This window comes from Erigeron canadensis, chromosome 3, assembly GCF_010389155.1.
Source record: "Erigeron canadensis isolate Cc75 chromosome 3, C_canadensis_v1, whole genome shotgun sequence".
NCBI classification, from domain to species: domain Eukaryota; kingdom Viridiplantae; phylum Streptophyta; class Magnoliopsida; order Asterales; family Asteraceae; genus Erigeron; species Erigeron canadensis.
The window spans coordinates 41,349,070-41,375,301 of NC_057763.1; the positions used below are offsets into that span (position 1 = coordinate 41,349,070).

Here is a 26,232-nt window from a genome sequence, read left to right on the forward strand (position 1 = left end):
TTGTGATAGGCTTTAGTCTGTCTTTAATAGATATGTGCTGTTCACTTTGACCATTCAGGCATTCACCCACATTCACGACACCCACAGGCCACATCCATATAGATAGTTAATTTGATAAAATGGAGGCTTTTGATTGTTTGTGATAAAACTAAGTCGGACACGTTGTGATAAGTAAATAGAGTGAATGGGACAAAGTTAACATCTATAGACTAAAAACCAATGCTAATGTACTCGTGATATTGATCCTTCCGCAATACATCTAGTTTGTACAAAAAAGAAAAGAAAAAAGGCACTATCACCATCACCATTCAGACTAAAACCCCCCTTTATCTCCTCCAAAATTTGGAGACAAAATGAACAAGCTCAAATGCCACTTCCATGGTGGCAAAAATTTACAACAGAAAGTCAAATTCCGCATAACCAATGTCTATTGTACATCTAACATTTTTGCAATCCATGTATAGTTTATATACGAAGAAGTTGTTTCGTGTCCGGCAACTTATGATACATCAGAATAAACCTGCTCCTTAGATCCGTGTGACAGCTTCAGGTTCTGTCTGAATAGGAAATTGTATGGTTGACTTAACTAGTGATCAAGAAGGCTGAAGGTACAGCCCCATTGGAAGAACACAAAAATGGAGCCGAGGTTCTTATTTCATGAATGGACTAAGCCCATCACCTTCCCAACCAAGCTTGAGCATTTGATCGACAACCTTCAAGCTCAACTACAAAAAGCAATATATGTCCGAAAAGGTCAACTACTGCATAACTTTTAACAACTATAAATCAAGTCATGAACATCCAAGACTGACTTTGGGATGGAAATTTGGGTGAACTGAGATAACTGGGTAACAGGTCTGGTCGGATTTACCCACAAATAAGTACTTCTACTATATAAATAAGGCGTAAATTTATGTGCGTTGTCCGTGATTAGTCTGCAATTACTTATAGTTCTATAATTATTTACAAGTTGTAATCGTTATTATACATAGATATTTTAGATCCCAAGTTCCTCTGAGTACTAAACTATATTAAAAGTAGTAAAAACAATACTAGTAAAGTAACCTTTTCTTTTATAAAATGATCTAGAACTTTAGAAGGTTGTATGCATTGGTATAGACTTTGGGCTACTTCTAATCTGGTGCGTCAAGACCCATTAACCAGAAGAAAACATGTAATGTATGTTATAAGGACAGAGTATAATGTCAGAAGTAATTCAGGCTGGTTACTCAGATTTCACATTATTGGAATCTGGTTATTACATAAAAACCTATCACAAAGTCACCCATAATCTGATCCAAATAAGTCACCCGTAACACAGCTGTTGTTTGGATTCATATAAAAGATACCATAGTTTGCCACGAAAGAATAACTACACGAAGATCTAGAAGGGTAGTTTTGTAAACTTACAGCAGGATCGGTGAATACAGTCAATTGTTTGTCAGCTGTTGAAACCAACAGATTTGTGTTGTCTTTGTTCATTGCTAGTGCTGTAATAATTTGCCCATCTTTCAGTTTCAGTATGTGAAATACCTGTCAAAGTGTATATTTTGATTAGCAAATTAATATAAAAGCAAATATAGCGGATGTTTCTAAAATAAATAGATGACACGAGTCATCAGGTAAAGAGAGATTGACTTTATAAGGCTTGTCAGAGTGTATAATTTGATTTTAGCAATTTAATATAAAAGCAGATATAAAGGATGTTTTTAAAAAAAAAATAGATGACTCGAGTCATCAGGTAAAGATTGTTTAGTTTCTAAGGCCTTTTGTTGCAAGCAAGCCAATCAGCTTAATGGGAGGAATTTTACAGCAAAGCAAAAACTTTCATTTTTCATTACTGATGTAGGTTTATTAGTTCTTTTGATCTACAACATTAGTTCCTCTGCAACAACAAAAAACAGTCGAGCTCGAAGCTTCAAAAGGTTGAAATTCATTCTTATAGAAATGTGCAATCAATTTTTCATCAATGTATTGTTTGCATGTTATTTAGAACATTTATTGCACTTGGCAACTTGCTTTTGCCTTTCCAGAAAAGTCTGGCAAAATGAGCAGGTCAATGAGGGTTGGATAACAGTTAAAATGGGACTATTTGTGCTGATCAAAACAGGTTAGCCAAGTTAGGCTGCTCAGAAACACAAATCCCAGAAAAATTAATAATCTGTGTTTCACATATGATGAAAATAACTAGATTATTTCCATAGTCAAATTGCTAAATTACAGATTTAATGACTTTAGGCGGTAAAAATACACTATAAGTGACTTTGACCTATTTCCTTGTAAGCTATTTCTTAAAAATGAGTTTAACCTGTTCGAGATAAAACATGATCCAGATCAACCAATTTATATAAGTAAATTAACTGAAATTACCACCTCTAGTCATAAGATTCATATTAACTATGAATTTGGAAGTTAGCCATTTTTGATCTCATCTGATCATGATTTCTAAAAGTTTACCTTTAGAGAATGAAGATCAAGGAAGCAAATCGAAGGAGACGTGATATCTATTCTTTTGATTTCAATATCTTCATTAGATCCATCATCACCACCTTCAGAATCTTCCTTTTTGGACTTTGATCCGTTTATATCAATGTTTCCCAAACGTGAATTCAATCCAATCAGAAGACTCCGCCCATCAGAAGAAACTTCCATGCAGCTAATGCTACATGAAAATGGAAAATGTGCTCTAGCAATCATTATCCCATTAAGTGTATGAGTTGAGAGAGTGTACAATGATTTATTCCATGTAATCACAACACCATCTGGTGAGAGACAGACCATATGAGCCTTCACATCATCAAGCCTTCTGAGCAATCTACCCCTGCTCACTGAATGTAGCAAAACGTCTGAAGAATCAGAGCACGAGGCAACTACTCCAAGATCTGAATCAATACAGCAACATATTACTTCCCCAAAATGTCCCCTGATAACCTGTATGGGACCCTCGATTCGTCGTTTCCTGTTTTTATTCGGTAAAGTATTTACACTATTAGTTTTTGCTGAAGTTTGTTTTCCAGAGGTAGAAGGAGGTTCTGATATGCTGCTTCTTTGAGGAGTTCCCGATTGGTGTATTCTCCAGACTAGTACCATCGTATCCCGGGAACCAGTCACTAGATAATTGCTGTCTGGTGATAGGGACATACATGTTACTGGTGCGGAATGACCTCGGGCTATCTCCAAAGTTTTTGCCCCATCTGCTGATATGAGCCGGACACTGTTGTCCACATGTCCACCTAGTAGCAATTTGAAAGTTTAGAAAGATAGTAGTGATATTACATAACTATTTATACTATTGACTAAAGGGCGTAATCTAGCGGAGAAAATTGATGCCATCAATATTTGGTAAATACTAATTAGTGCAAACTTAAACTCTGGATAGATGCTTTACAAAAAATATATATTAGAATGCGGGAGTGTTTGGATATTGTTACATTCCAAATGAGAGAACACAACCCAAAAGACTAGCCTAATGGGTGAGAGAGCCCATTTGGTATATAAATCCCACATTGGTTTCCCATACAACCGATGTGGGACAAGTCCCACACCTTGTAATGGTTTCAATCCGTAACAATCGTCCCCCCCCCCTTAGAGACCGACGTCCTCGTTGGTCACGGTTGGCACCCTTTTCCTTTTGGGTCCAAGCCATCACTCCTTAGGCCACCACTCCGAGTTGGCTCGGATACCATTGTTACATACCAAATGAGAGAATACAACCCAAAAGACTAGCCTAATGGGTGAGAGAGCCCATTTGGTATATAAACCCCACATTGGTTTCCCATACAACCGATGTGGGACAAGTCCCCATACCTTGCAATAGTTTCAATCCGTAACAATGCGTTTACAAAGTAAGAAAAACAACTGAAGTCATGCTCAAACTGCATTTCCCAACTGATTATGCAACACAAACTCCATAATTAGTCAATGTGACTAATTATGGAGGGATGGATTAATCCTGACAAATTCAAATCAACTTTGACTTTGGGATTAATCCTGTTTACCTCACAAGTCAAACGCAATGACCATTTCTAGAACGGCGGCATTACATCAAACTCATTTAAGAATATAGAATACACAACGATATTAAAATTTAATTTGAGAAAATTCTTACCCGTAATAATCTCATTTTCATATGTGATCGAGACAATTGAAGAGCTCTTAAGTCCTTGTGCAGGATAGGCAAGAGCCTGGGGATATTGCCATTCTTCTGAGTCAGACCCTGATGATGGTCCTTTGAACATTCGCATGAAACTTCCACCACTGGAGCTTGTTGTAGCCTTTGCATGTTGCAGTAGGAATGGTGCTCCTTGGCCATCGGGTGTATTTGGTTGCCATTTGTGTTGTGCTATATGTGCTGCTGGAGCATTCATATCGACTATTACAAGAGAATCAGAAGATACTCGAATGGCAGAAGCAGGCAGATTGCAACGCTCCGGCGATGAAACACTGTAGGGTTTAACTTCTTTGGGATTTCGAAAGATGGTCTGACATGCAATTACTCTCGCTAAGTTAGCATATTAGATGCATACAAAAGTAAGCAAAAAAACTTGTAAGATATCAGATTCTACCAACAACAGAGCGCTTATTACAAAAGGTAGCCAAATGGGTGGGTCAATCAGGTTGGGTTACAAGTCAGGAAGCTTAATTTTCTGGGTTGACACAACCAGTCCATTTTGTTTGTTAACTTTAATTTTAGTTTTACTAATAGCTCGTGTTATAATTAAGGGGATGCTTGGTTCATATTGAGGAATGGGAAATGGAAAGGGAAAGGGAAATGGAAAGAGAATATAAAGGAAAGCTAACGAATACTATCAAGCATTGATTACCTTTACCCCCCCAAACTATTGGGTAATGCTCCATTACCCACTTCTAAACATTGATTACCTTTCCTTTCTAACCAAGCATGTTTGATCATTCTCTTTCCCATTTCTTACACCCAATGCCACTTACCAGGCACCGCCTAAGATTTTAAACACTTAAAATTAAATGAAAACTTTATTTTTACTATTTATTAACAATTATTTGAATTTAGTGATTAGTATTTTGGACGGCAACTATCTTCAAGTTACTACCATAACTAGCAGAGTTAGTATGGGAAACCTAATCAGTTTGAGCAAATTTGTAAGTTATTGTCCTATATATATATAAATATGAGGCTGTTAGGCACCTAAGTTGGGTGAAAAACCCCTCACATACCTTTTTTTTAAACCATAAAAATCATGGGGGCCAAGCATTTATTCAAAATATTAAAATATTGGTATGTGAGGGTTTTTTCACCCAAGTTGGGTGCATAACAGCCCCATACTCACATACAATTTTCAAATTGCTATCATCTTAAATATATTGTCCTATATTTATAGCATGTGTATCCTAATGTATTAATCGATAATATCAGATTATATCAATATTTGCTATACCGTATTTTACTTACGTTATACGTATATATACATGACTAAATTATAAAAATTATACGTTAACATTTTTGATGAGTTGTGAGTGCGTAAATTGAAATGTCATTATACATAAAAACATTTAAAATATTTAAAAAAGTTATTTTAACATACCTGTATGTATACACGGGCCCGAAATCTGGTATATACAATAATGTAAGTAACAGCTTAACTCGACCCACTCACCCACTTATACTGAACATGTCAAACTGACCCACCAGGCCACTACTATAATATATAACTCTCAGGTTACTCTATTGCTACAATCATACAATCATGTTTGTATCACCATTTATTTAATCAGTTGTCCTCCAATGTAAAGCATACATAATTTGGAACAAGTATCGTTGATGACTAATTGACTATTCAACGGTAACATCAATTTAAGTATTGGAGGGTAAAAAGTAGTTGAACAATGAGACAGAGGCTAAAACAGATATTACTCAGAGGTACGGGACAGGCCCAAACCTCCAAACAAATGTATCTCCTGCTTTAAAAATAATATAAATTTTATGCCTTTCTGACTACATGAGAGCAGATAAATCATAATAGTAGAGTAAAAGTTACCTGCATATGAAGAACATCTGAAAGGGGCATCTTCTTCATGTGGGGGGTAGTTAAAAGTTGTGACGGGGTTTGTCCAAAGTAAGCAATTTGATCTTGCATAGCCCTTTGTTGAACCTTTCAACAATGATCAATTAAGCAAATCAAGGAATCAAAAGTTATCATAATAAAACAAAAGTAATCAACTAACAAGATGACTCACCGGATCCACAATTTTGTCTATGTCTACAGTGCCTTCATAAGTGATGTAAAAAAACACATTGTTTGCTGTAATAGCTTCTTTTCCCCGTTGCTTACACCTGGTACAGTACAAGAAAATGACTTAAATGTCATGTTTCACAGAGTAATGTAGATAGACTTATTTTACCTTCCACAAGGTGAAAACTGGAAAGTATTAAACTACCATTAAAGCCAGCACTATAATAGTCTATGAATTAGAGCTCACCCAAATATGAGATCTATCCATTCATGCAAATGTGCAGAAACATGCTCACTTTCAAGAGCCATTCGATGCTTATGCACAAAATCGACAGGGTTTTCAGCCCAAGGAGGAAGTTTAACACAATCTGAAAATATAAAACCGATAAAGAAAAAAAAATTAGTAAATGGAAACATGATCCAGCACCTGGCTTTAAATCAAAGTGATTGAAGTCCAATCAATACCTAGTTTATCCCCAAGTTGTGTGGTGCCAAAATCAATCGAATTCTCATTCAACAATATCTCAGGGAGGTAAAACAGCTCAGGAACCTACGGCAAAAACCAAACAGTGTAGACTTTTTATAAATCATTTTCATGGCAAATACCTGAGCATATTCATGTTAAATACTCTTACCAGTTCCTTCACATCACTCATGTCCTCCAAAACACCATTCCAAGTAGCAGAAATATCTGAAAACATTCTGTCTGCATGGTCAAACTTGCCACCTTGCAATTGAATTGATAAAGAAGTAAATGGTTCCACCCGCATGAGATAATACAGTACCTGCCATTCAGAAGCAAATTTTAGTTCTACAGTTGCACATTGATGCAATTCATAAAGTCATCCGACACAAAAATAAAAATTGGCCATTTATTATCGAGTATATATGTTTGCTATTATGCTGCTCATTGACTTGGCTACAAAACTTTTACCACTCTTCCCACCTATTTTTAGTTCCAGAGAAAATAGTATTTTGAACAGTTTTCCTTATAGATGATGTTTATGTTAAGGCTCATTTAGGTCAAATATCTCATAAAGTGAGATTTTATCAGGAAGTGAAATGATGGGGAAAAGTCATCAGATTATGACGAATTATGTTCATACAAGTTCATATATATGTGGCCAGATGGAAACCCAAATATCTATGTTCACTGTATATACATATAAATCTTGAATGGAAACTCGTAAGAATGCATGACTTTGTCTTAATGTGCACACCTCAATCCAATTCATTATCAAAATGATGAATACACCCAAACTGAAGAATACTATTATATAATGTTAATGAATAGAGTCCAAAACTTTCTTGGTAAGAATAAATAAAAGATTGCTGGTAATTCCATATATAAATTGTCCAACAAATTAACATCTAAAGATGGAAATCCAAAAACAAGTGATCGGAAAACCTACTGTTCCTGCACTTGAGTAATGTGAACCATAATGAAACTTGGGTATGACAGTATCATTAAAGCTAGAGTATCTCTCCTGAAACTTTTCCAACCGATCAACATTTAGTGCTCCGACAGGCTGCAAAATATGTTTGAGTCAATTTTTAATCTACTATAAATTAGTTTAATAGAAGAAAAAAAAAACAAGAGCTGTGACCTTTGATAGGTCCCGGTAAGATGCAGGATCTGTAAGATCCAAATTCTTTGACTTGTAATCTGCAAGAATCCATGGGAAAACAGGGTACTGAGTGATGTCATTATAGCTACGACCAGCCAGTGTGTTAAGCTGCATGAGATATTCAAAGTTGCTGATCTGCAAAATTTGAAGTCAATATGCTGAGGATATGTAAATAAACACATGACAAGTTGAAGACCACATTTTTTTTTTCTCCTTACCTCCCAGCGTGCCCAACGTTCCATAAGTTGAGTCCTTTTGAGGAGTTGTTCCGGTCTCTACATCAATAATTAAAGTAATGATATAAATCCTCAACTAGTATAGGCCCCACGTGGCCACGAATATGGAAAATACCAAACCTAGTTTGTAAGTACTCATGAAGGTTTATCATATTATGAAAAAACCCTAATATTTCAATAACCCTACAACATCACTGAATCAGTAATCTCAAAACTTTCTGAATTTGCAATATTTACAAAAATACGTTCAAACCTCATTAGCAAATATGAATTGTGCAGTGGCCAGTTGACTTATAAAATAAAATGGACCAAGTTATGCATTCTAATAGCTTAAACTAGGGTTCAGTACCATCTCTGTGTACTGTGTAGAGCCTTTCGATCAATAAGTAATTAGTAGGCATTGGAATAGAAAGTTCTTTACTCTAATAATATGATTAAGCTGTAACGAAAGATCAATAAGAAAAAGACAATGTCCGTATCATTATTACAAGTAGAAATTGGTTTAAACATTAGTACAATGCATATGTATGTATCATATTATGTTATATACTTCAGAAAAATTCTAAGCTAATTTATGATCCAATCCATAACTTACAATCCTTGAAATGACAAATAAGTATGGTGTATCCTAACTTGTTTTACATATTGACAGCTGTGGGCAATTAAGGATTCATAAAATGAAACACACAAAGAAATAAAACCTGAGTCGCCAAGTATATATTGTTCAAATGAGAAGGGTGTGCTTGAACAATGGCTTTATATGCGCTCCTCCTCCCCTCGGTAGTCTGGAGCAAAAAAGATGAACCGAACAATGGCTTTAATAATCAGAAGGTCCTTAATATGGCTATCCATGTAAAACATAGAGAGATAACAACGTGATGATAAATACCCCAAAGTCAAAGAAGAAATTTGACCGATCAACCATAAATAATTCCAGAGAACTTCGTCTGAGAAGATATCTGTTATATCAATATAACTGTGAGGCTAGAAACTGAGCAAAATACGAAATAAAAAAAATAAAAAACAAAAAGTCAAAGAATGAAACATATACTATCACTCTAAGTATGGTGATTAGTTTCTTTTTCTTCCCCTTAGCATGAGCATAATGGTAAGATGATCCTTACATCATGGATGAATGACAAATGAAAACAACTATTTATTTCAATAATTTATTTATAAAAAAAAAGCTGAAAATGATAAGCTAGTGATCTGACCTTCTGCTATATACTTGATGGAGAGAAGATATTAACCAACTCCTGTCCTTATCTTCAACTTTACTTTCAGTTATATAATCCAATCCATCTTCTGACTTAGTGCCCTCAGATTTATTAAGAAGAAAATTAATTCTTCTTGTTGTTATCTGGAAACAAACATCACAATATGACATACATGTATAATAACAATTCAAATAGTTTAAAATAAAACATACAGACTAAATTCCAAGGTATCAGGTATCATCTACAAGAACCTAGTAGCTACTACCTACAAGCCAACAATCTAGAGTTCCTATAACCCTATGTTATCTTCAATATACCATTCCCCGAATCTCCGCATTATCAATTCTTTCATTTTGAGGCTCCAGTTTAATTCTCCTAATATACAATAAATGGGCTATACACTCAGTGACTCAGATTTGTCTCTTACCACACAATGCGATAGGACCTGAAAATTGTAAATGTTGAATGGCCATAACCATTTGGAGCTTCCTTCTGTTTTCTACTACATATAATCAACACATGCTTGTTTTACTAGCTATTCTTATAACGATAAGATTTTTCAATCACTTTCTCATAAAGAAAAGAAATTAACTACTACTCCAACACTGAATTCCTGTTCAAATTTCCTGTTTAGGATGCTCCAATTTCTTGTCATACACCAAAGGTAAAGTACTTATCATTTATCAACTACTGCGACACATTAAAAGCTAGGCAGTTATTTAAAAAATGTAGCATGTAATATTAAATTACCCCTCCTGTCCCAAGTAAATAGCATAAACATGTTGAGTTAAAGAACATTGTTTGACTACTTGTAATATATCTAAAATACCTTCCAACGATATAAGCAACTTATGTTTCACTATAGATTCTTGAAGAAAATTGCAAATGACAATTAAAGCTTACCTGAAATGTTCCTTGCCAAACCTTTAATGGTCGGATCATTGATGCGGAGACCTCAAGAATAACTCTTTCATCGTCTTCACTGGGAATATAGCCGGGTCCAACTACAGATGAACTTACAAAATCTTCACCATTCCCAACTTGAGCTACAGTAGAACTTGGTAGTTGCAATGGCTGCTTTGCAGTCCCAGATTGCCTTATTTGAATATCATCTGTATGCTCCACATCCGATTTTCTCTCCACATTAACAATTTCATCTTGTTCGTCATCCTCGTTCATTACATCCAATGAGATAGCTTCTGTAGGCAAAATAGAGGCCTTAGAAGGGCTGGCCACATTCTCGTTACCATGTTTCAGTTCCACAGGATCTTCATAATCTGCAGCAGCACCAATATGATTTGATCCCTCAAAGTTCCTTCTCAAACATCTCCGCATCCTTGTAGAACTTTCCATGTGATCTAGCTTCCAGAATATCTGTGCATGGAAAGTAACTTTCAGATATGTAAAACTGACATAGCAAGTAGCAACAATTATAAATATGATTAAGGTAGTGAACATACTCGTTCAGGATTGTATAGATCTTCGCTGATTGGTCCAAAGAGACATTTCGTCTCTATCAAGTAATGGATGAGTTTGCGCCACGCACGTATGCCAGTGCATGCACGATGTCGACCAATGGAATCGACTTGAGCACGTCTATCTACCTGCAAATAAAATAGGAAACTGATTCCACTCAAACATAAATAATAAAACCTTGAGCTATTATGTTAACATAAGTGGTAAACTTTAAACCTGGATGATCAAGTTGAACATCCAAAACAGATTATTTTACCCCTATATAATCACAAAAGAATCTGTATATCCAAACACTAAATCAGATTATTGCGACTGAAAGTCACCAAAAAATATGAAACCGGTTTTAAAGGCAATGACGATCACCCAGAAAGGTCTAATTGGAACGTTATAAAAAACAGATGCAGATATACCTCTGATCTTTGCATGTTTCTGGCTAAAGCTAAACTTCCAACCAAAACAGCAATGAACTTATATGATAGAGCATTGATATCTTTTTTATAAACTGGTTTATTGTCAGCCGCAGGCAAACATTCTGTCCAAGCAGTTCCCATTGCTTCAGAAACATTCCATCTCTTTACACGGCCCATATCACTTCTACTCCGTCTTTGTGCAGCTGTAGCCATTGCCACAGCACTCAGACCTCTTCCAGAACCAACTTTTGCATTACGTTCAAGATCACGAGCAGCAGCCAGTGCAGCTGCTTTTGCAGAAGCTTTGTCTTTTACAGTTGTTGATTTGCTAGATGCATCATTAGGTTCTTTAAAACTAGAAAAGGAATGAAGCTTTGGCTTTCGATCAAGTGAGGAAGAGTCACGCTTTAGATGCATGGTTGTTGCAGGAGCAGCAGCTTCCCCTCCACCAGCACCTGCAGCAATCATTGCCAATGCCATTGCAGCAGGTGGAGATGCAAAAGCAGCAGCCCAACCAGGCGTAATCATAGCAAGAGCACCCTAATTGAGCCAACTTGATTTGTCAAGAGTTTGGGAAGAAATTGTGACATGTAAAAGTATAAAGTAGACGAACATTTATTATTAAAAAAGCTGCAATAAATAGCGACATTCTTCTATTACTTTCTACTTTGGTCATTGAAGTCTATAAAGACGGAGGTGCCAAGATGGTAGGTCGGTAAGAAGAATATAAATAATTTGCGCCAGTTATGATAACAAAAACTATATGTGCTATCAAAACACATATTTATATCCTTAAATATAAGAACTTAGAAGACTGTTTACATTAAAAATAGACTTTGGATTACTTTCAACCAGTTCAAACCATCTCCATAGCCAAACTTTATAATTTCATCCCCGCTTAAGATAAAACACTGCCCATATCGACCTATTCATAAGTAACAGGATTAAAACTGTCACCTGCAATAAAAAAGTGTTGCTAAAGCAATTGTTAATGTACTTTTCAAGATTAACTGTGTTGGGTAATTTCAACCAAAAACCTGTAGCTTGCTGAATAAGTTGATTTTTGCAAAAGTTGAACGCGTTTCAAACAGTTTGATGCTTTTATTAGCATTTTTTAAATTCAGTGACCAAACTGAAAATGAAGTTAAGACATATTGCTATTTGTTGTCATGCCCATTTATTACCTGTTAAGCAAATCCAAAAACACAAGTTACATTTTCCTCGCATGGAGAATGTTTAGCAAATCCAGGGACTAAAACTAAAACCAAGATTATTTAACAGAAGTTGAGTATCTAACAATTTAGTACTTCACCTCTATAGGCAGTGCATCAGCAGCCAGAGCCGGGTCATCAACGGCAAGAGGATTCATTCCATCAGTGGCAACAAGCTCATGGACGCCAGCTAAATAAGGCCGCCATCTTCGTAAAAGAGAAACAAACGGCGGCAAAATAGCTTCTAGATACTGTTTTCGGAGAGGGACTCTGTCACGGTTAACCGCATGCCACACCTATAAAAATGTCCTTTCATTAACAACAACATTAATATAGGCTAATCTGTCCCGAGAATATCACAAGGTTTCCTTTTCGGAAAGCTTCCATGTTAAATTACTTACTCGCACTTCGTCATCATTATAAAGACAATATTGCCATTAATTTGGGTCCAGGAGATCATTAAGTTTCTCCTTGAAGTTAGTTAAGATATTAAATAAATAAAAATTTACTTTGAAATTAGCTTAAACTGTGTGTCAAGTCTATGGTTGCAATTTTCAGGGTAAGAGAGGCATAAGGTGGACCGATTTAAGAAAAAAATAAAATATATAATATCTATCATGTATATTAAAAAAAAACCTCTGAATATAAAACAGATGATGCAACCAATACTCTCTGTCGCTTGGACTCTGAAATTGGCATGTTCAAGAGGGGAGAAAGCACACTGTTCATCAACAATTAGAGAATTAGTTCACACATCTAACTAAGGCCACAAAAAACTCAAATACATATAGATAGATGTATTACCAATTCACTAGAATGAGCAACAAGGTATATTGAACTTACTAGAGCTTCCCTAAAACCAAGATGATTTCTAAAATAAGTGTGACCACATAGACACAGTGTGAATTCATAATCACCAGTAAAAAGTTAAATATTAATTTTATAGCAACTTAAAATATTACTATAAGCATGGTTTCACCAATGACATTCAAACAACATCAATCAGTTAAATCCTAATATTGATTATTTAACCTCTCATCTCCTTTTCCCTATTTCTGTGAAACAGATTGGTTAAAATGAGTGTGATCCAATTTATATATCTGACTAATCTATAAGTGACTAAAAAACCATCTAGCAACTCGCTTTAATGAATCCATGTCTCATGCACCCGACACCTCAGAAACTGAGATAATTGCCTCATTCGAGATGGTTGGCCACAGTGGCACCTTTCATAAAAAAAGTTAATGTATCGAATTCTATTTTTTTTTATTAATCCAATTTATATATCCATTTTTTATTTATTTTATTTTTTATGATGCTATCACATTTACAATTAGCAAATGACCCATTGTGCTTCAATTTGGATACAAAAACTTGTAAACATGTTGATGAATGTATGATAGGACAACAGGAATACCTCCACAATAATGCCGAGCGGTGCTGCCTCATTGACGACCGGGGACTGTTTTCTAAAGAAGACGGAACAATGCCATCTTGTTTACTTGATCCTTCAAATGACCCATCTAAAACACTAACACTCCTTGTAAGCATATTATTTTCACCGTCATCTTCTTCCCTCATAGAAACAAGTATCATCCGAAGCATGCATAAGAAAGGTTGATCGCTGTCTAGCAATTGATAGAGCGCCGCCATACCACCCATCCCTGTACCAGAACCCCCACCAATACCAAGACCACCACCAAGTCCAGACTCGTCCAATAGTAAAGCTTGTAGCATGGCAACGCACTTATTTATTAAAGGGAGTTCAATCCAATTACCATTTGAATCTTTCTCCAAAGAAGAATTCCAGGTGTCCCAGCCACTGCCACCACCACCAAAGTCCGATGCTTTTGAAGGAAGACCAACTCCATACCATAATCTACTTCTATATTTCCAACCTTCAGCTAAATCTACAGCACAGCTGCCATATGAAACAAAAGCACAAGAAACAGAGTCATAGGGTTCAGCTGCTGCAGCAGCTGAAAGCCGCTCCATCACTGTTGCCGAAACTTCCCCCTTAGTGTCAGCCATGGAAGCAAGCACCTTATCAGAGAAAGAGCACAGCTATAGCATAAACAAGGAATGACACAGTAGCATAGAGGATACTTCGTAGAGATGGCAACATAGTGCAGGTTGAGTAATAGGTCAAAATGGGTATTCTTAATTACAGGACAAAACGGGTCAAGGTGACCTATCAACACTTTTTTGTCCACTATGTTCAATTTTATATATAATTATTAATTAATGTAGTAAATATGGCTACAAAATTTATACTATTAAAATAAGAGATAATGCTGCACTTACGAAAGTACTACAAAGAGATCTTTACAAAATGATGTGGCACATGAATGAACCAAAACACATTAATTTGTTTTTTTTTGTTTTTTCTTTCTGCCTCTTCGATGTATTGGTGCCCAGCATTCTCCAAAACCTTTTTCGAAAATAATTTGTAGAGTGTAGCATTGTTCTTTAAATAATAATCTGATTTCCCAAAGTAGAAAGTTGGAGGTTGTGAGTGTATGAGCGACTACAAAACCATTTCATTATTAACTGAATATTTGAAATTTACCGATTTGACCCGTTGAAGATATATTCTAACTATCTGTAATACATGGTAATCATGGAACTGCAACTTACATCAAGGGGGAGACTTCTAGAGTCAGTTGATGAAGACCGCGCCTCCAATGGTTCTGGTAATTTGGAGAGATTTGTGCTGCTACCAACACGAACCACAGATGAGGCAGAAGAATCAAAGCCAGCTTGGACAAGCGAAAAACTAAAAAGTTTGCTTTGCAAGCGTAAATGATCTTCAACAAGCATTAACACCACGATTGCATTCTCTACCAAAGCCACCGAAAGTTGTGCAGAATTCTCTGCCTCCGCCTTAGAAACCTCTGGTGATAACCCGTAAGCAGCCACGCCAGCGGCTGCTGCAGCAATAACTTGAGTCTGCGATAAAAAGAAAAATTAATTTTTTAAACATGTGAGCTAACAAGATCAGGAACTCCATAATATATAACACAATACAAATCCAAATAAAGAAGTAAGGCAACCCTAATACATCATATTCCATAAAAAACTAATAGTGGACCACTAACACTCATTCTAGCATTAATCACGTTGTAGTGTAGACAAATCATCATGTTCAGGAACAAAGTTCTTCCGAACATCAGTGAATGAAGAAAACACAAAATAAATTTTATAATTCACATTTTCACAAAATAAGATTAAATTGAATGTTTGGGGTACAAAATAATTTTTCTTTTCTTAAACCAAGAAGTTCAAGATTAAGACATAAGTTTTACCTGAACCTGCAGCTCCCTAGCAGCGAAGTCGAGCAACGCACATAGAAGCCTTCTCTTAAAAACAGGTAATGATTCTTCACGCCTATCAAATTAAAGAAGAATGAAGGCTTTAACTATATTATACTGGGGGAACTGTAGATATTAAAAGTCTATTAACCCTCAACTTGATCTGGAGCAAACAAGTATTAATTGTCATGCTAAAAAATGCATCTTCGTAAGAGTTAGAAGTTAATGAAGCTACACTAGTATGTGTCAGAATGACTTTGCATTAGATACTGGAATTCCCAACTTTTATACACACCTGTTCACAAGTACATTTCTACTTAATGCTATACCTTTTCCGTTGCTCTCCTGTGCTAGAACCGCCAACCATCGAAAGCCATTCTGCACAATGAATTGTAGCTTCAATATCCTGTCAAAGAGAAATATGATCAAACAATATAATCAGCAGATACTGATTGAATGTCATTAGATCAAAACTAACAAGATGATAGGACTTAGAAGATATAAACGGCCCAACACACATGCATATGCATCAATATTATCTCGAAGGGAATTGTACAAATTAAAGGATGTTTTAGTGGAGAGTGGATGATCAACCTTCCATCCATCCTTCTGACGCATCGAATGCTCTAAAATGATAATGAGAAAGCTGTGTATAAGATCTTCAACATCTCTGAAACTTGAAGACATTGTAGTGTTCTTTCCACACGTCTGTAAGAACAGATATAAACAATCTTTACAATACATAGTTCCAAATTACTAAGAAGTATCAAAATAAAATCACCTCGTAATTAGAAATAAGAATTTCCAATATCCATTCGGGCCATTCATCCATCTTAGTGAGCCTGCCTCTATTTTCAGCATGACTACAAGCTAAAATCAAAAGATCCTGAAATAAATAGAAAGAAGTAAATCTATAATATATTTTCCAGTGACAAGAGTAGAGAAAACAAGACATGGAATAATATGAAACATTAGTACCTGTAGTGCTCGGCATTGAAAACTCTTGGGTGCATGAGGAAGTGAACTCAAAAGAACCAACAGTAGCTGTGAATGCTCAAAGCGATGTTGTGAGTCATAGAAGTTTAGTCCTTCGTCTGTCGTTGATGCATTTAACTGATACAAATAATACATAACTTTCTTTATTTCTTGAGAGAAAAAAAAAAGTTCACAGAAATCCACATCGGATGCACACAAAAAATGGCATAATATTACGATATGTCAACGTGAATCAAACCAAAGCTTTCAATTGGCAAACCTTTTCTATACTTCTATGATATAAAGCATGTATCTACCTCTAATTTAAGATTCAATACTACCAATCATAATGTACCATCCCATCCTTCTTTATATCAATGCAACCAAACACTAAACATCATCCACTACCACACCCGGAAGCGGTCAAAACTCAAAACTTGGCATTCTGCACGGGTACGAGGCTAGTCTATCATAATAAAGACATATAAGGAGTACGGAAGAATATTAGGACCCGGAAACGGTCAAAACTCAAAAACCTGCCACTTTGCACGGATACAAGGTACCTTAAGAAAGACATCTAAGGAGAAAGGAAGAATATTAGGAACCGTATTGAAAAGAACTTCAATCTGTTAAAAACCTTGGTTTCATATTCAGGAGTATAATAAGTAAATTTATAATCTTTAACACCGGCTTTGAATCCAACACTTGCTTTAGTATCTGTTACCATAATAAGCTGTCAACATCACAGATATGATTGGCGATCCTTAATTCCTTCAGAAAGAGCAAGGTATGTCCATTTACAATTTAGTTAGGAAGAGGCCAAAGTTCCCTATCTTTAAAAAGCATTATCAAATAATAGAAGCATACAAGGCCAGTGCCAATGTGCCATGACTCATGAATAGTGATGACCCTGGAACACCAAGGGCTGCCAAGCTTTCCTTGGGAAGGACATGGAAAAATTACCCTTTCATTTTGCAAAGAGGTTATTTCCATGACTCAAATTGCTGACCTTCTAGCAAGGGTGTATATTGATAAGTAATGTGTGATTTTAAAATAATTACTACAAAGCGAAGAATCAGAGCTAAATAATCAGGTAATCAATTACTTAAAGCTTCGAATAGTTGTATAACTTCACATCTATCTCAGTGAACAACTTTTATATAGCTATTCCTTGTGATGATTATCCAACTATAATCATTTTGGCATTAAATGATCAATGTACCATAATCATTTTCAGTTTACCGCATGAAGAGAAGTCATTATGGAGACTACAAATCACAATAATCAGTTTAAACGCACATCCAAACACCCAAAGAAAGGAGTACTTTTACATGTTAAACTTTTTCAGTATGGATCAAACTGCACATTGATGTAATTAATAATAGCATAAGGATAACAATATGTCATACCGAGGCCCCCAATAAAGCTATGTAGGTATTGCTAGTCATAAGCCTGTTTGGTGCTGCCTGAAAAGCCCTTTGCAAAGCGTACCGTAGAAGTGAGACTTTATCTTCAAACATACTACCCCCTCCCTCAAGCAGACCATGAATGTTGCGTGTCAAATCTGAAGCAGTGGGAGATCCGGGCTTGAGATGCCCAGAGTTGACTAAAGCACCAAATAGACCAATTATTGCAACAACAACACCATCACTTTTGTCAATATTGTAAACACTATTCCTTGCATTGTCAGGACTGATAGAAAAATTTATACCGCCTAAAATCTTCTTCAATTGACTCTCAGAGATCGATGTACTGCTTCTAATAGTAGTGACACTAGTACGAGTCTGAGATACATTAAATGACGATTCATCTCTATCCAAGGATACATCGTCGTGGTTACTATTTTCCAATCGATCACCAACGTTGGAGTTAGATCCTGGGGATGTTACCGCGTTATCATTATTAACCAGAGTGTTTGATATGTCATAATCTCCAGCTTTTGCTTCCCGCTGCAATAGGACAAGAAGTGTTTCTATGCCACCACATGATATGAATGCCTCCGAAAACGTTTGAGCTCTAGAAGTATTTGGTTGTACCACCAACCTATATACCAAGTGCAATGCCCTTGCTACCTGAAAGGAGATCAAATATCAAAACGCATTGCAAATAAAATGGTCAATGAGCAATGGCGGATACATTGAAAGTAGCCTAAAGTGTAAATTTAATGCATTCAACCTGCTAAATCGCTTTATTAAATCCAGGGGCGGATTTAGCTTGGGGGCAGTTGCCCCCACTTCAATTTTGATACTATGTAAAAATTTTAAACTTATTTTGGATATATAGTTTGAATTTTGACACTAATAATGAAAAGAAACTAAATAAATAATAGTAACAGAAGCATCTTTTATATAGTAAAGAGCTTATTGTTAAAGTCATAATGATTAATCAACTTATGTTTTAATGGATGTTTGTGCTTAAAGATAAGGTTACAGGGAATCAAGGAAGAAGATGATGAAGTTTCAAAACATACCTTACATTTTAACATTTCTTTTCTTTTAGGGAAAAGTGAGTATGAGGCTGTTATGCACCTAACTTGGGTGAAAAACCCCTCACATACTAATATTTTAATATTTTAAATAAATACATGGCCCCCCATGATTTTTACCTTTTAAAAAAAGGCATGTGAGGGGTTTTTCACCCAACTTAGGTGCCTAACAGCCTCATATTCCCTTCCCCCTTTCTTTTAAGCCCCTATACTTGAAAAAAGCATATTTTAAATCCCTATATTGATCGTATGACTCAATAGAAAACATCTTTGAACCTTGAAACTTTATAAATACCCTTTTTAACCCTTAAGCTTTCTATGTAGTTTTGTAATAGAAATAATTCAACACCTTATCCTTCCTTTCTTTCTTCTTTTTTTTTTAAAAATAACCATAATCATAAAAATATTAATTGAAATTGAGCGTTATTAATTTTATAAACTATTTGTTAGTAAATATTGACAATTTGAGTATAATATATTCTTTTTTAAAATAGGCTAACAACTAAATTCTTATGAATTTCATTTTATAAATAAAAATGTTATGAAACTATAATTTTAGTTAAAAAAATTATAATTTATGCCGACATGCAATTAGACTGGTCAAAGAAAGAATTTATGATTGGTTATTTCAAAAAATCTGACTTTAAATATGCTGCCTTGTATTTTACTACCTTGTACCAATTTTTTTTTTTAATAATTTTTTAAAAATAAGTAATAATGGACATAGAAATAAGCTTCTAGTATGAGTATGTTCCAAATTATTTGGTATCTCTTTACAAAATTCAGTAAAGCCGTCTTCGAACAACCCGTTCTAGTCCTAAGTATAACATACGACTTCTAGATTTGACCCCTTGCAAAAAATACTTTGGCTCCATCCCTGATTAAATCATTTATATTATTTTAACAATTAATACTTTCAAAAGTTCTGTTTTAAGACAGATCATATTTTAAAACTTTTTAAAAGACATGGGACACCAGGTATTTTGGGTTATACCAGCCCCTTTAACATGTACCAAAAGATATGTGTTCAACTGTTACCCAACCCCTCCGACCCGCCCAATATTCCATCTTTAGTTAGTTATAGAGATCCACTGAGTTCACTTGGGTCTTAGTATTATTGTTTTGAGAGCTGTATTGTACTGTATAATAGTACCTGATTTGGTTGTGGAGAATCAACCAAGAAGCCAAGTAAGCAACGGATATCATTCACCGCCATGGAAGGAGAAGCTGCCACCACAAGAAGTTCAATAAGCACTAGAAGCTCATCAACTAAGGCATTCACTTCTCCAAGTGGACGCGTGGATCCATTAAGAGAAAATGTATTCACTGAATCTTTCTCACGGACAATCCAATAGCATCTCCTGCAGCCATCTAGAAGAGTCTGAATGGCTTTTGCATCACGCATAACAGATGACTCCGTGAAAACCATATCGGCCAGGGATGATAATAATTTCTTCTGTAGCCCGTAGCTGCATAGGCTCCAAATTTTTAGATCCAGCAACAGTGTACTGAAAAGCTGCACTTTAAGTGAATAATTATTCTTCTGGGATTGGCATAATGAAACAATTGCTGCAACAATTTCTTCATGTGCCACTCCATGCTTGGCAATATCAAGTGAAGATAAAGTTTGTAGCAGATAGCTTAAAATTATTGACAAAACTTCAGGCCCTCTGGTACGGCACAACTCATTATTGTTACCAGGGTGTTGGATTGCAAGTGATATAATCCTAAATATTGGGGCAGCAAGAGCCGTGGTGGCCACTAACAAATTAAGATCACCCTTTTCCAGTTCCAAGCTATCAGTATTGACCTTGCTTACTACAAATGGAAGTAAAGACATAGGTCCCCCATATGCCAAAGCCCACAAAGCTTCTGCAGGCCGCATCCTTGTAGCTACATATACTTGCCCAAGAACCTCAGCAGGTCGTCTAATCATTCCTGAAACACATAACAGTATCGCTTTAATCAACCAAATCCAACTCTCTATTTTTAGCATATCACTATCAAGAACTTATGGCATTCAAACCTAACATTTTACTACAACAAAGGAAACTATAAATACTATTATACCACTGACTTAACTTTTAGCTACCAAGATACTAAATTTGATTGCTTTTTGTAGAGTTTAAAATGATTGCATTTAAGCATCTATTACCCTAACAAAACAATACTTACATATTAGAAGAAAAAAGATACGCCCCTATTACCTAACAGATGCAATAATTACTTTCCAAAATAGATGCATCATTCCCCTTTGCTGAAAAGTTTCAATCCAAAATTACCTTTTTCCCCTCAGTTATGATTATAAAAATACTATTAGCATTGATTATGGTCCAGATGATTCTTTCTCATGTACTTACAAGTCAAGGTTCTCTAAGAGGGTATGCACTAGCATATGAAAAAGGTTTCTGGTGATGCACTACAACAAGTAACATTATTACACCACAACACAGGTTCTCACATATGCATGGATGCCTTGTGTTAGACAAAGCTCCCAATTAGTTTTAGACAAAAGAATCAACTAACTAGACGGTTGCATGTCCTAACTTGAAATTTAAAAGTAATTATGGGGCTGAAAAATAATTAGGCAAAACTTATGCATAAAGAGGTGAAAAGTGATATGACTAGAGGTGAAAAGTGATATCAGACAAAAAAATTCTTGAAACAAAAACAGAGAAATATACTGCAGAATGATAACAGTGTACATTTAATTCCATTGTATTTTAGAATGTAAGAAATCTTTAAAAACCTGCAGCGCCAGAAGGGGAAGCATCTGGGCAGAAACGACCACTTAGTAAGCTAGGATGATATAGAAGGTGAAGGGATCCAGCAATTTCGGCATCTAAATGTGCACTTTCTTCTGAAACATTTTGCACATGAGCAAATGTCGCTAACCATGATGACCCTGCTGCATTACCAAATGAAGGAAGTGCATCTCCTCCTCTAGAAGCCAACTGAGACATCCTCTCAGGCCCAATTGGTTCTTTAAAGATATATACAGGTCCCATCTCCGCAAACAAGGGGCATTGGCGACGGCGTCGCTGTAAACCGGCCATTGTTGGAGGTGGGTTTGTTCCAATGCAGCAAAATGAAAGTGGTTTGGAGATTCGAGGGAATTCAAAAGGACGGCTTTCATACAAGGTTCCATCAATATACAATCTCAATTCGCTCTCTGCCTTGCCAAGAAGCCCTTGTTTTGAAATATGCTCGAGACCAATAAAATACCAACATTGTGGCTTAAATGCATGGGTAAAATGCAAAGAAGCCTTCCTTCCCTTTCCACTACCACTTTCAACCACCAAAAATTGAGCATGAAAATATGCCTCCATACCCTGATTATCAGCAGATAAGAAGCTGAAAAGTCGTGGCATGTGTGCCATGCCTTCACCTGCTAGTGCACTTGCTGCAGCAGCAGCAGAAACAGCTGAAGACTTTCCTGATTTTGCGGCGGCGGCGGCAGCAATTGCTGCGGCGGCAGTGGCTGTGTTTAAAGTGTCTGCAAATGATTCGATATATATCCATGTTGCAAATGCATACCCATTAGGGAAGGGCCAACGGCTCTCTCCTGGACCAAGCAAACCAGAGCTTTCACCATCGAATTCAAATGAGGACATAGGACCCCTTGACTCCTTGCTGCCCATAGCCTTCTCCAAAGAAAGCATTAAACGAGATGCCCATGAAGTGTTGATTGTTCTTGTAATCGTGGAAAACCACTTATTTAAATCTGTTACACTAAGAGAATGTCCAGCTAAGTATTGGATGCAAGAGCACAAAGGAGTTCCATCCCACTGCAATTGTTCCATTGAATCGGTATCATCGAGAAAAATCTTCTCAGCTGATTGCAAAAGAACTGCTAACAAACCTGATGAACAACACATAGCTCTGTTCCTTGTACATGCTCGCAAAATAGCAAGCAATCCACGTACCATCCGTGTTCTAGGGGACATGAAATGCACACTGTCTGCCTGCCAAGGCAGCCATGGAATAAGCTCACCTGATACTACAGCAGCCCTGGAGTTCAACATCACACTAGGCGGATTATTATCCTCCTCTTCCTCGAAAGATTCAACACCACCCATCGTGGCAAGAAGTGAATCAACCACCAATAACGCAATGCTCTCTGCTTCATCTCCATCACCAAAGCTTTCTACACCGCTTACAATTTTTTTCAGCCTTTCCATGCTTTCTGACTTACCCATGATAACAGAATCCACCAAATGCAAAAGCTCGGGCGAAACATTCGGCATGGGTTTTGGCTTAGGCTTTGGGGGTGAACCAAGTGGCAAATGTCTCTCATTCCCATATGGATACAAAGGAGAATCATAACTGGTCCGAGCAGACGATTCCTCAGACAGATAAGACGACTGCCCCACTGATCCAATGCTCGATACATTACCATCCAGTTGTACTTTAGCAATACCAGTTGAAGTATCAGACTCCACCGTACCCTCTTTACCCGAAAACTCAACCGTCTCCTCGTTACCAATATCTGAATCCCGAACATCACCACTCTCGGACTCCCCAACATTCTTCTCTTTATCCAACGACACCTGCTCAAACATACCATCATCTGCAAATCCACTTTCCAAACCTACATCATCCGCCCTAACCATGTCAGCACGTCCTACATCAGATCCTTCCACACTTAAATCTAGAAGATCCAAATCACTTCCAGAAATTTCTACATTTTCAAGTTTCTCTTCATCTTCTTCTTCCATTATAACAATCAATCACAATTATATCACTTTATGCAATCACAATACACCTACACATATCAAAATCAAATTTTCTATTATTCTGTGATCAATATCATATATATTTTCAAGTGAACAAGATCCATACAGATACTAACAGTAACTCATACACATTTTAAAACAACATTTCTAATTAAATACTAAAAAAATTATTACATATACGTATAAATATAGATATAGATAACTATATATATATAGACAGTGAAACTAACTGATTGGCCAAAAATTGAAATGATGATGATGATGATGATCTAAAGTGTATTGCAGTGAGATCGATGTCAATGTTGAGTAATAAAAAGTGTATGTAAGGAAATAGATATAGATCTATAATGCAATATAAGTGTTGATGCTGGGGATATAGATATAACCTGAATCCGGCGACGGGGTTTTAGAGCTTTTGTCAACCAGCCAGCCTCTGTGTACGTTTGAGGGGGAGCGAATAGTAAAGCGTTTTCTAGTTTTGGCCCTTTTACTCTGCTTCACTTGCAGAGTAATTCTTTATTTTCCCAGTTCCGTATTTTACCCTTTTTTTTTTATTAACGGTGAATTTCATTGAAAACTTCATGTTGCGATTCGACAGCGGAATATTTAGTATATATTGTCTTAACTGTGTCCGTGTTAGAGAGCTCCTTCGAAGTAGAAATGGCTATTTTAAACCCCCTACTAATCCGCCCGAAGGCACGACGATCAATAGGGGTAAACTCTGCCCCCTCAGACTTGAACATGGGTATACCCAAGTCAAGCCCTCATAAAAGGACTTACTGAGTTCGAGTTCAGGTCTTTCACCTGAAAGTTCTTGCTCTTATATCCTCCCCAAAGCTTGAACTCAAGACCTCATGAATATCATGAATAAGGGATGGTATTTCAACCATTGAGCTAATGCTGAAGGACCGTATTGGTAAATGTTTATATCGACATATGTCCAGTAGAGTTTAATGAAATTAAAATATGATAGAATGGTAAAAAAAAATAATAATAAATTTCATTTTTTACTGTGTTTAGTTGTTTAAAAGTATACTATTTTTATTAAGGGATAAGTATCCTGAAATGTAACAAATTTTGGACGAATGTCTATTGTAGGAAATAACTAAAGTTGTATGTATTGTATGCAAACAACTTTAAAAAATGTTTATTGTATGTAAGAAAATATACGTGACAACCATATAAAGGTGTCACTTGTCTGATTTAATTGGTTAAATATATTTTCTTATATATAATAAACATTATTTTCGAGTTATTTACATACAATACACACAACTTTAGTTATTTACTACTATAAACATTCGTTCAAAGTTTGTTACATTTCAAAATACTTATCTCTTTTATTAAATATTGGAAGATGGATTTTACATTCTTTGGATATGTGGAGAAAGTTTTATTAGACGTGTTACTTAAATTGTTAAAAAATAAAAAAACATAATTCTGAATTATGATTTTTTTAACATATATTTATTTCTTCTAAAAACATTATATAAATATGAGTAAAACACGATGCAATGTTTAGTTGTTTAAAAAAAATTTTTTTTTTTTTTTGTATTTGGATCTAATTAGATGATTAATGTTTAGTGGAGCAACTAATTTATTTTTTAATATATCTATATATATATATATATATATATATATTAGGTATTGTAAAACAAATATTAAAGTAAAACAAACAAGATAAGATTTGGACCCTTGGATCATGGTTAAATTGATGTACGAAGATTCACGAAACAATTGATAAACAATAATTTTAATGATGCACGGTGATTTTCAGTGAATATAAACATATTGTTTTATTTGTTTTACTTTAATACTTGTTTTATTTTACCTAAAATATATATATATATATATATATATATATATATATATATTGACTTCAATTTTACGGTAATAGTTATTGATAACTTAATACAAATAAGTAAATTGTTAATTAAGTAACTTGTAACAATATAGATGGAAACATTGTTCAAGTGTGTTTGTTTGCCTCTTTATTCATTTAAATTGACAAACAATTCATTTTATTTTCATGAAATAAAAGTTATTTCTTTTATGAAAAAAGTTATAATCGTCTCTTTTGACATTTTATCATTTATATTTAAATAAGTTTATTGTATAACTATATATATCTCAACAGTATCATTTTTTTAATGGATTTAGTTATTGTTGTTGTCGTCGTCACAAGTTATGACATAACTTTTGTTATAAATAAACTTGTGACATTGATGTGAATAAATCTAAATATCGTTGCTATTTTATTTTGAAAATTCAAATCAAGTTATTAGAAAACCAATTTATGTCACGTCGAGCTCATAAACTAAGTATGTCACACCATGTC

General features: G+C 35.5%; 1 protein-coding gene across 1 annotated transcript; it reads right to left on the reverse strand.

Annotated features, from left to right (window-relative positions):
* Positions 1-210: 210 nt before the first annotated feature.
* On the reverse strand, positions 211-24,359 carry LOC122593595 (BEACH domain-containing protein C2-like). The gene is made up of 31 exons (XM_043766025.1): positions 24,281-24,359; positions 21,908-23,923; positions 20,312-21,096; positions 18,083-18,745; positions 16,677-16,811; positions 16,480-16,584; positions 16,293-16,406; positions 16,028-16,104; positions 15,693-15,774; positions 15,025-15,336; positions 13,805-14,430; positions 13,024-13,108; positions 12,489-12,683; positions 11,177-11,716; positions 10,751-10,894; positions 10,194-10,664; positions 9,288-9,433; positions 8,963-9,032; positions 8,775-8,858; positions 8,056-8,112; positions 7,817-7,972; positions 7,622-7,738; positions 6,845-6,994; positions 6,675-6,759; positions 6,457-6,577; positions 6,214-6,310; positions 6,015-6,128; positions 4,109-4,481; positions 2,458-3,233; positions 1,411-1,533; positions 211-725 (listed from the first exon to the last, which is right to left on the reverse strand). The coding sequence occupies exons 2-31, from the start codon at positions 23,874-23,876 to the stop codon at positions 651-653; spliced, it is 8,847 nt and encodes a 2,948-aa protein (XP_043621960.1). The 5' UTR covers positions 23,877-23,923; positions 24,281-24,359; the 3' UTR covers positions 211-650.
* Between the last annotated feature and the right edge of the window lie 1,873 nt (positions 24,360-26,232).

Bases quoted from the DNA above. Each gene is read 5' to 3' on its own strand.
- LOC122593595 (XM_043766025.1), bottom strand. From the start codon at position 23,876: ATGGAAGAAGAAGATGAAGAGAAACTTGAAAATGTAGAAATTTCTGGA. The intron at 12,684-13,023 runs GTTTTTTTTTAA...ACATTTTTATAG, and splicing joins CATCTGTTTTATATTCAGAG to GTGTGGCATGCGGTTAACCG. The intron at 4,482-6,014 runs GTAACTTTTACT...ATTGCATGTCAG, and splicing joins CAGATGTTCTTCATATGCAG to ACCATCTTTCGAAATCCCAA.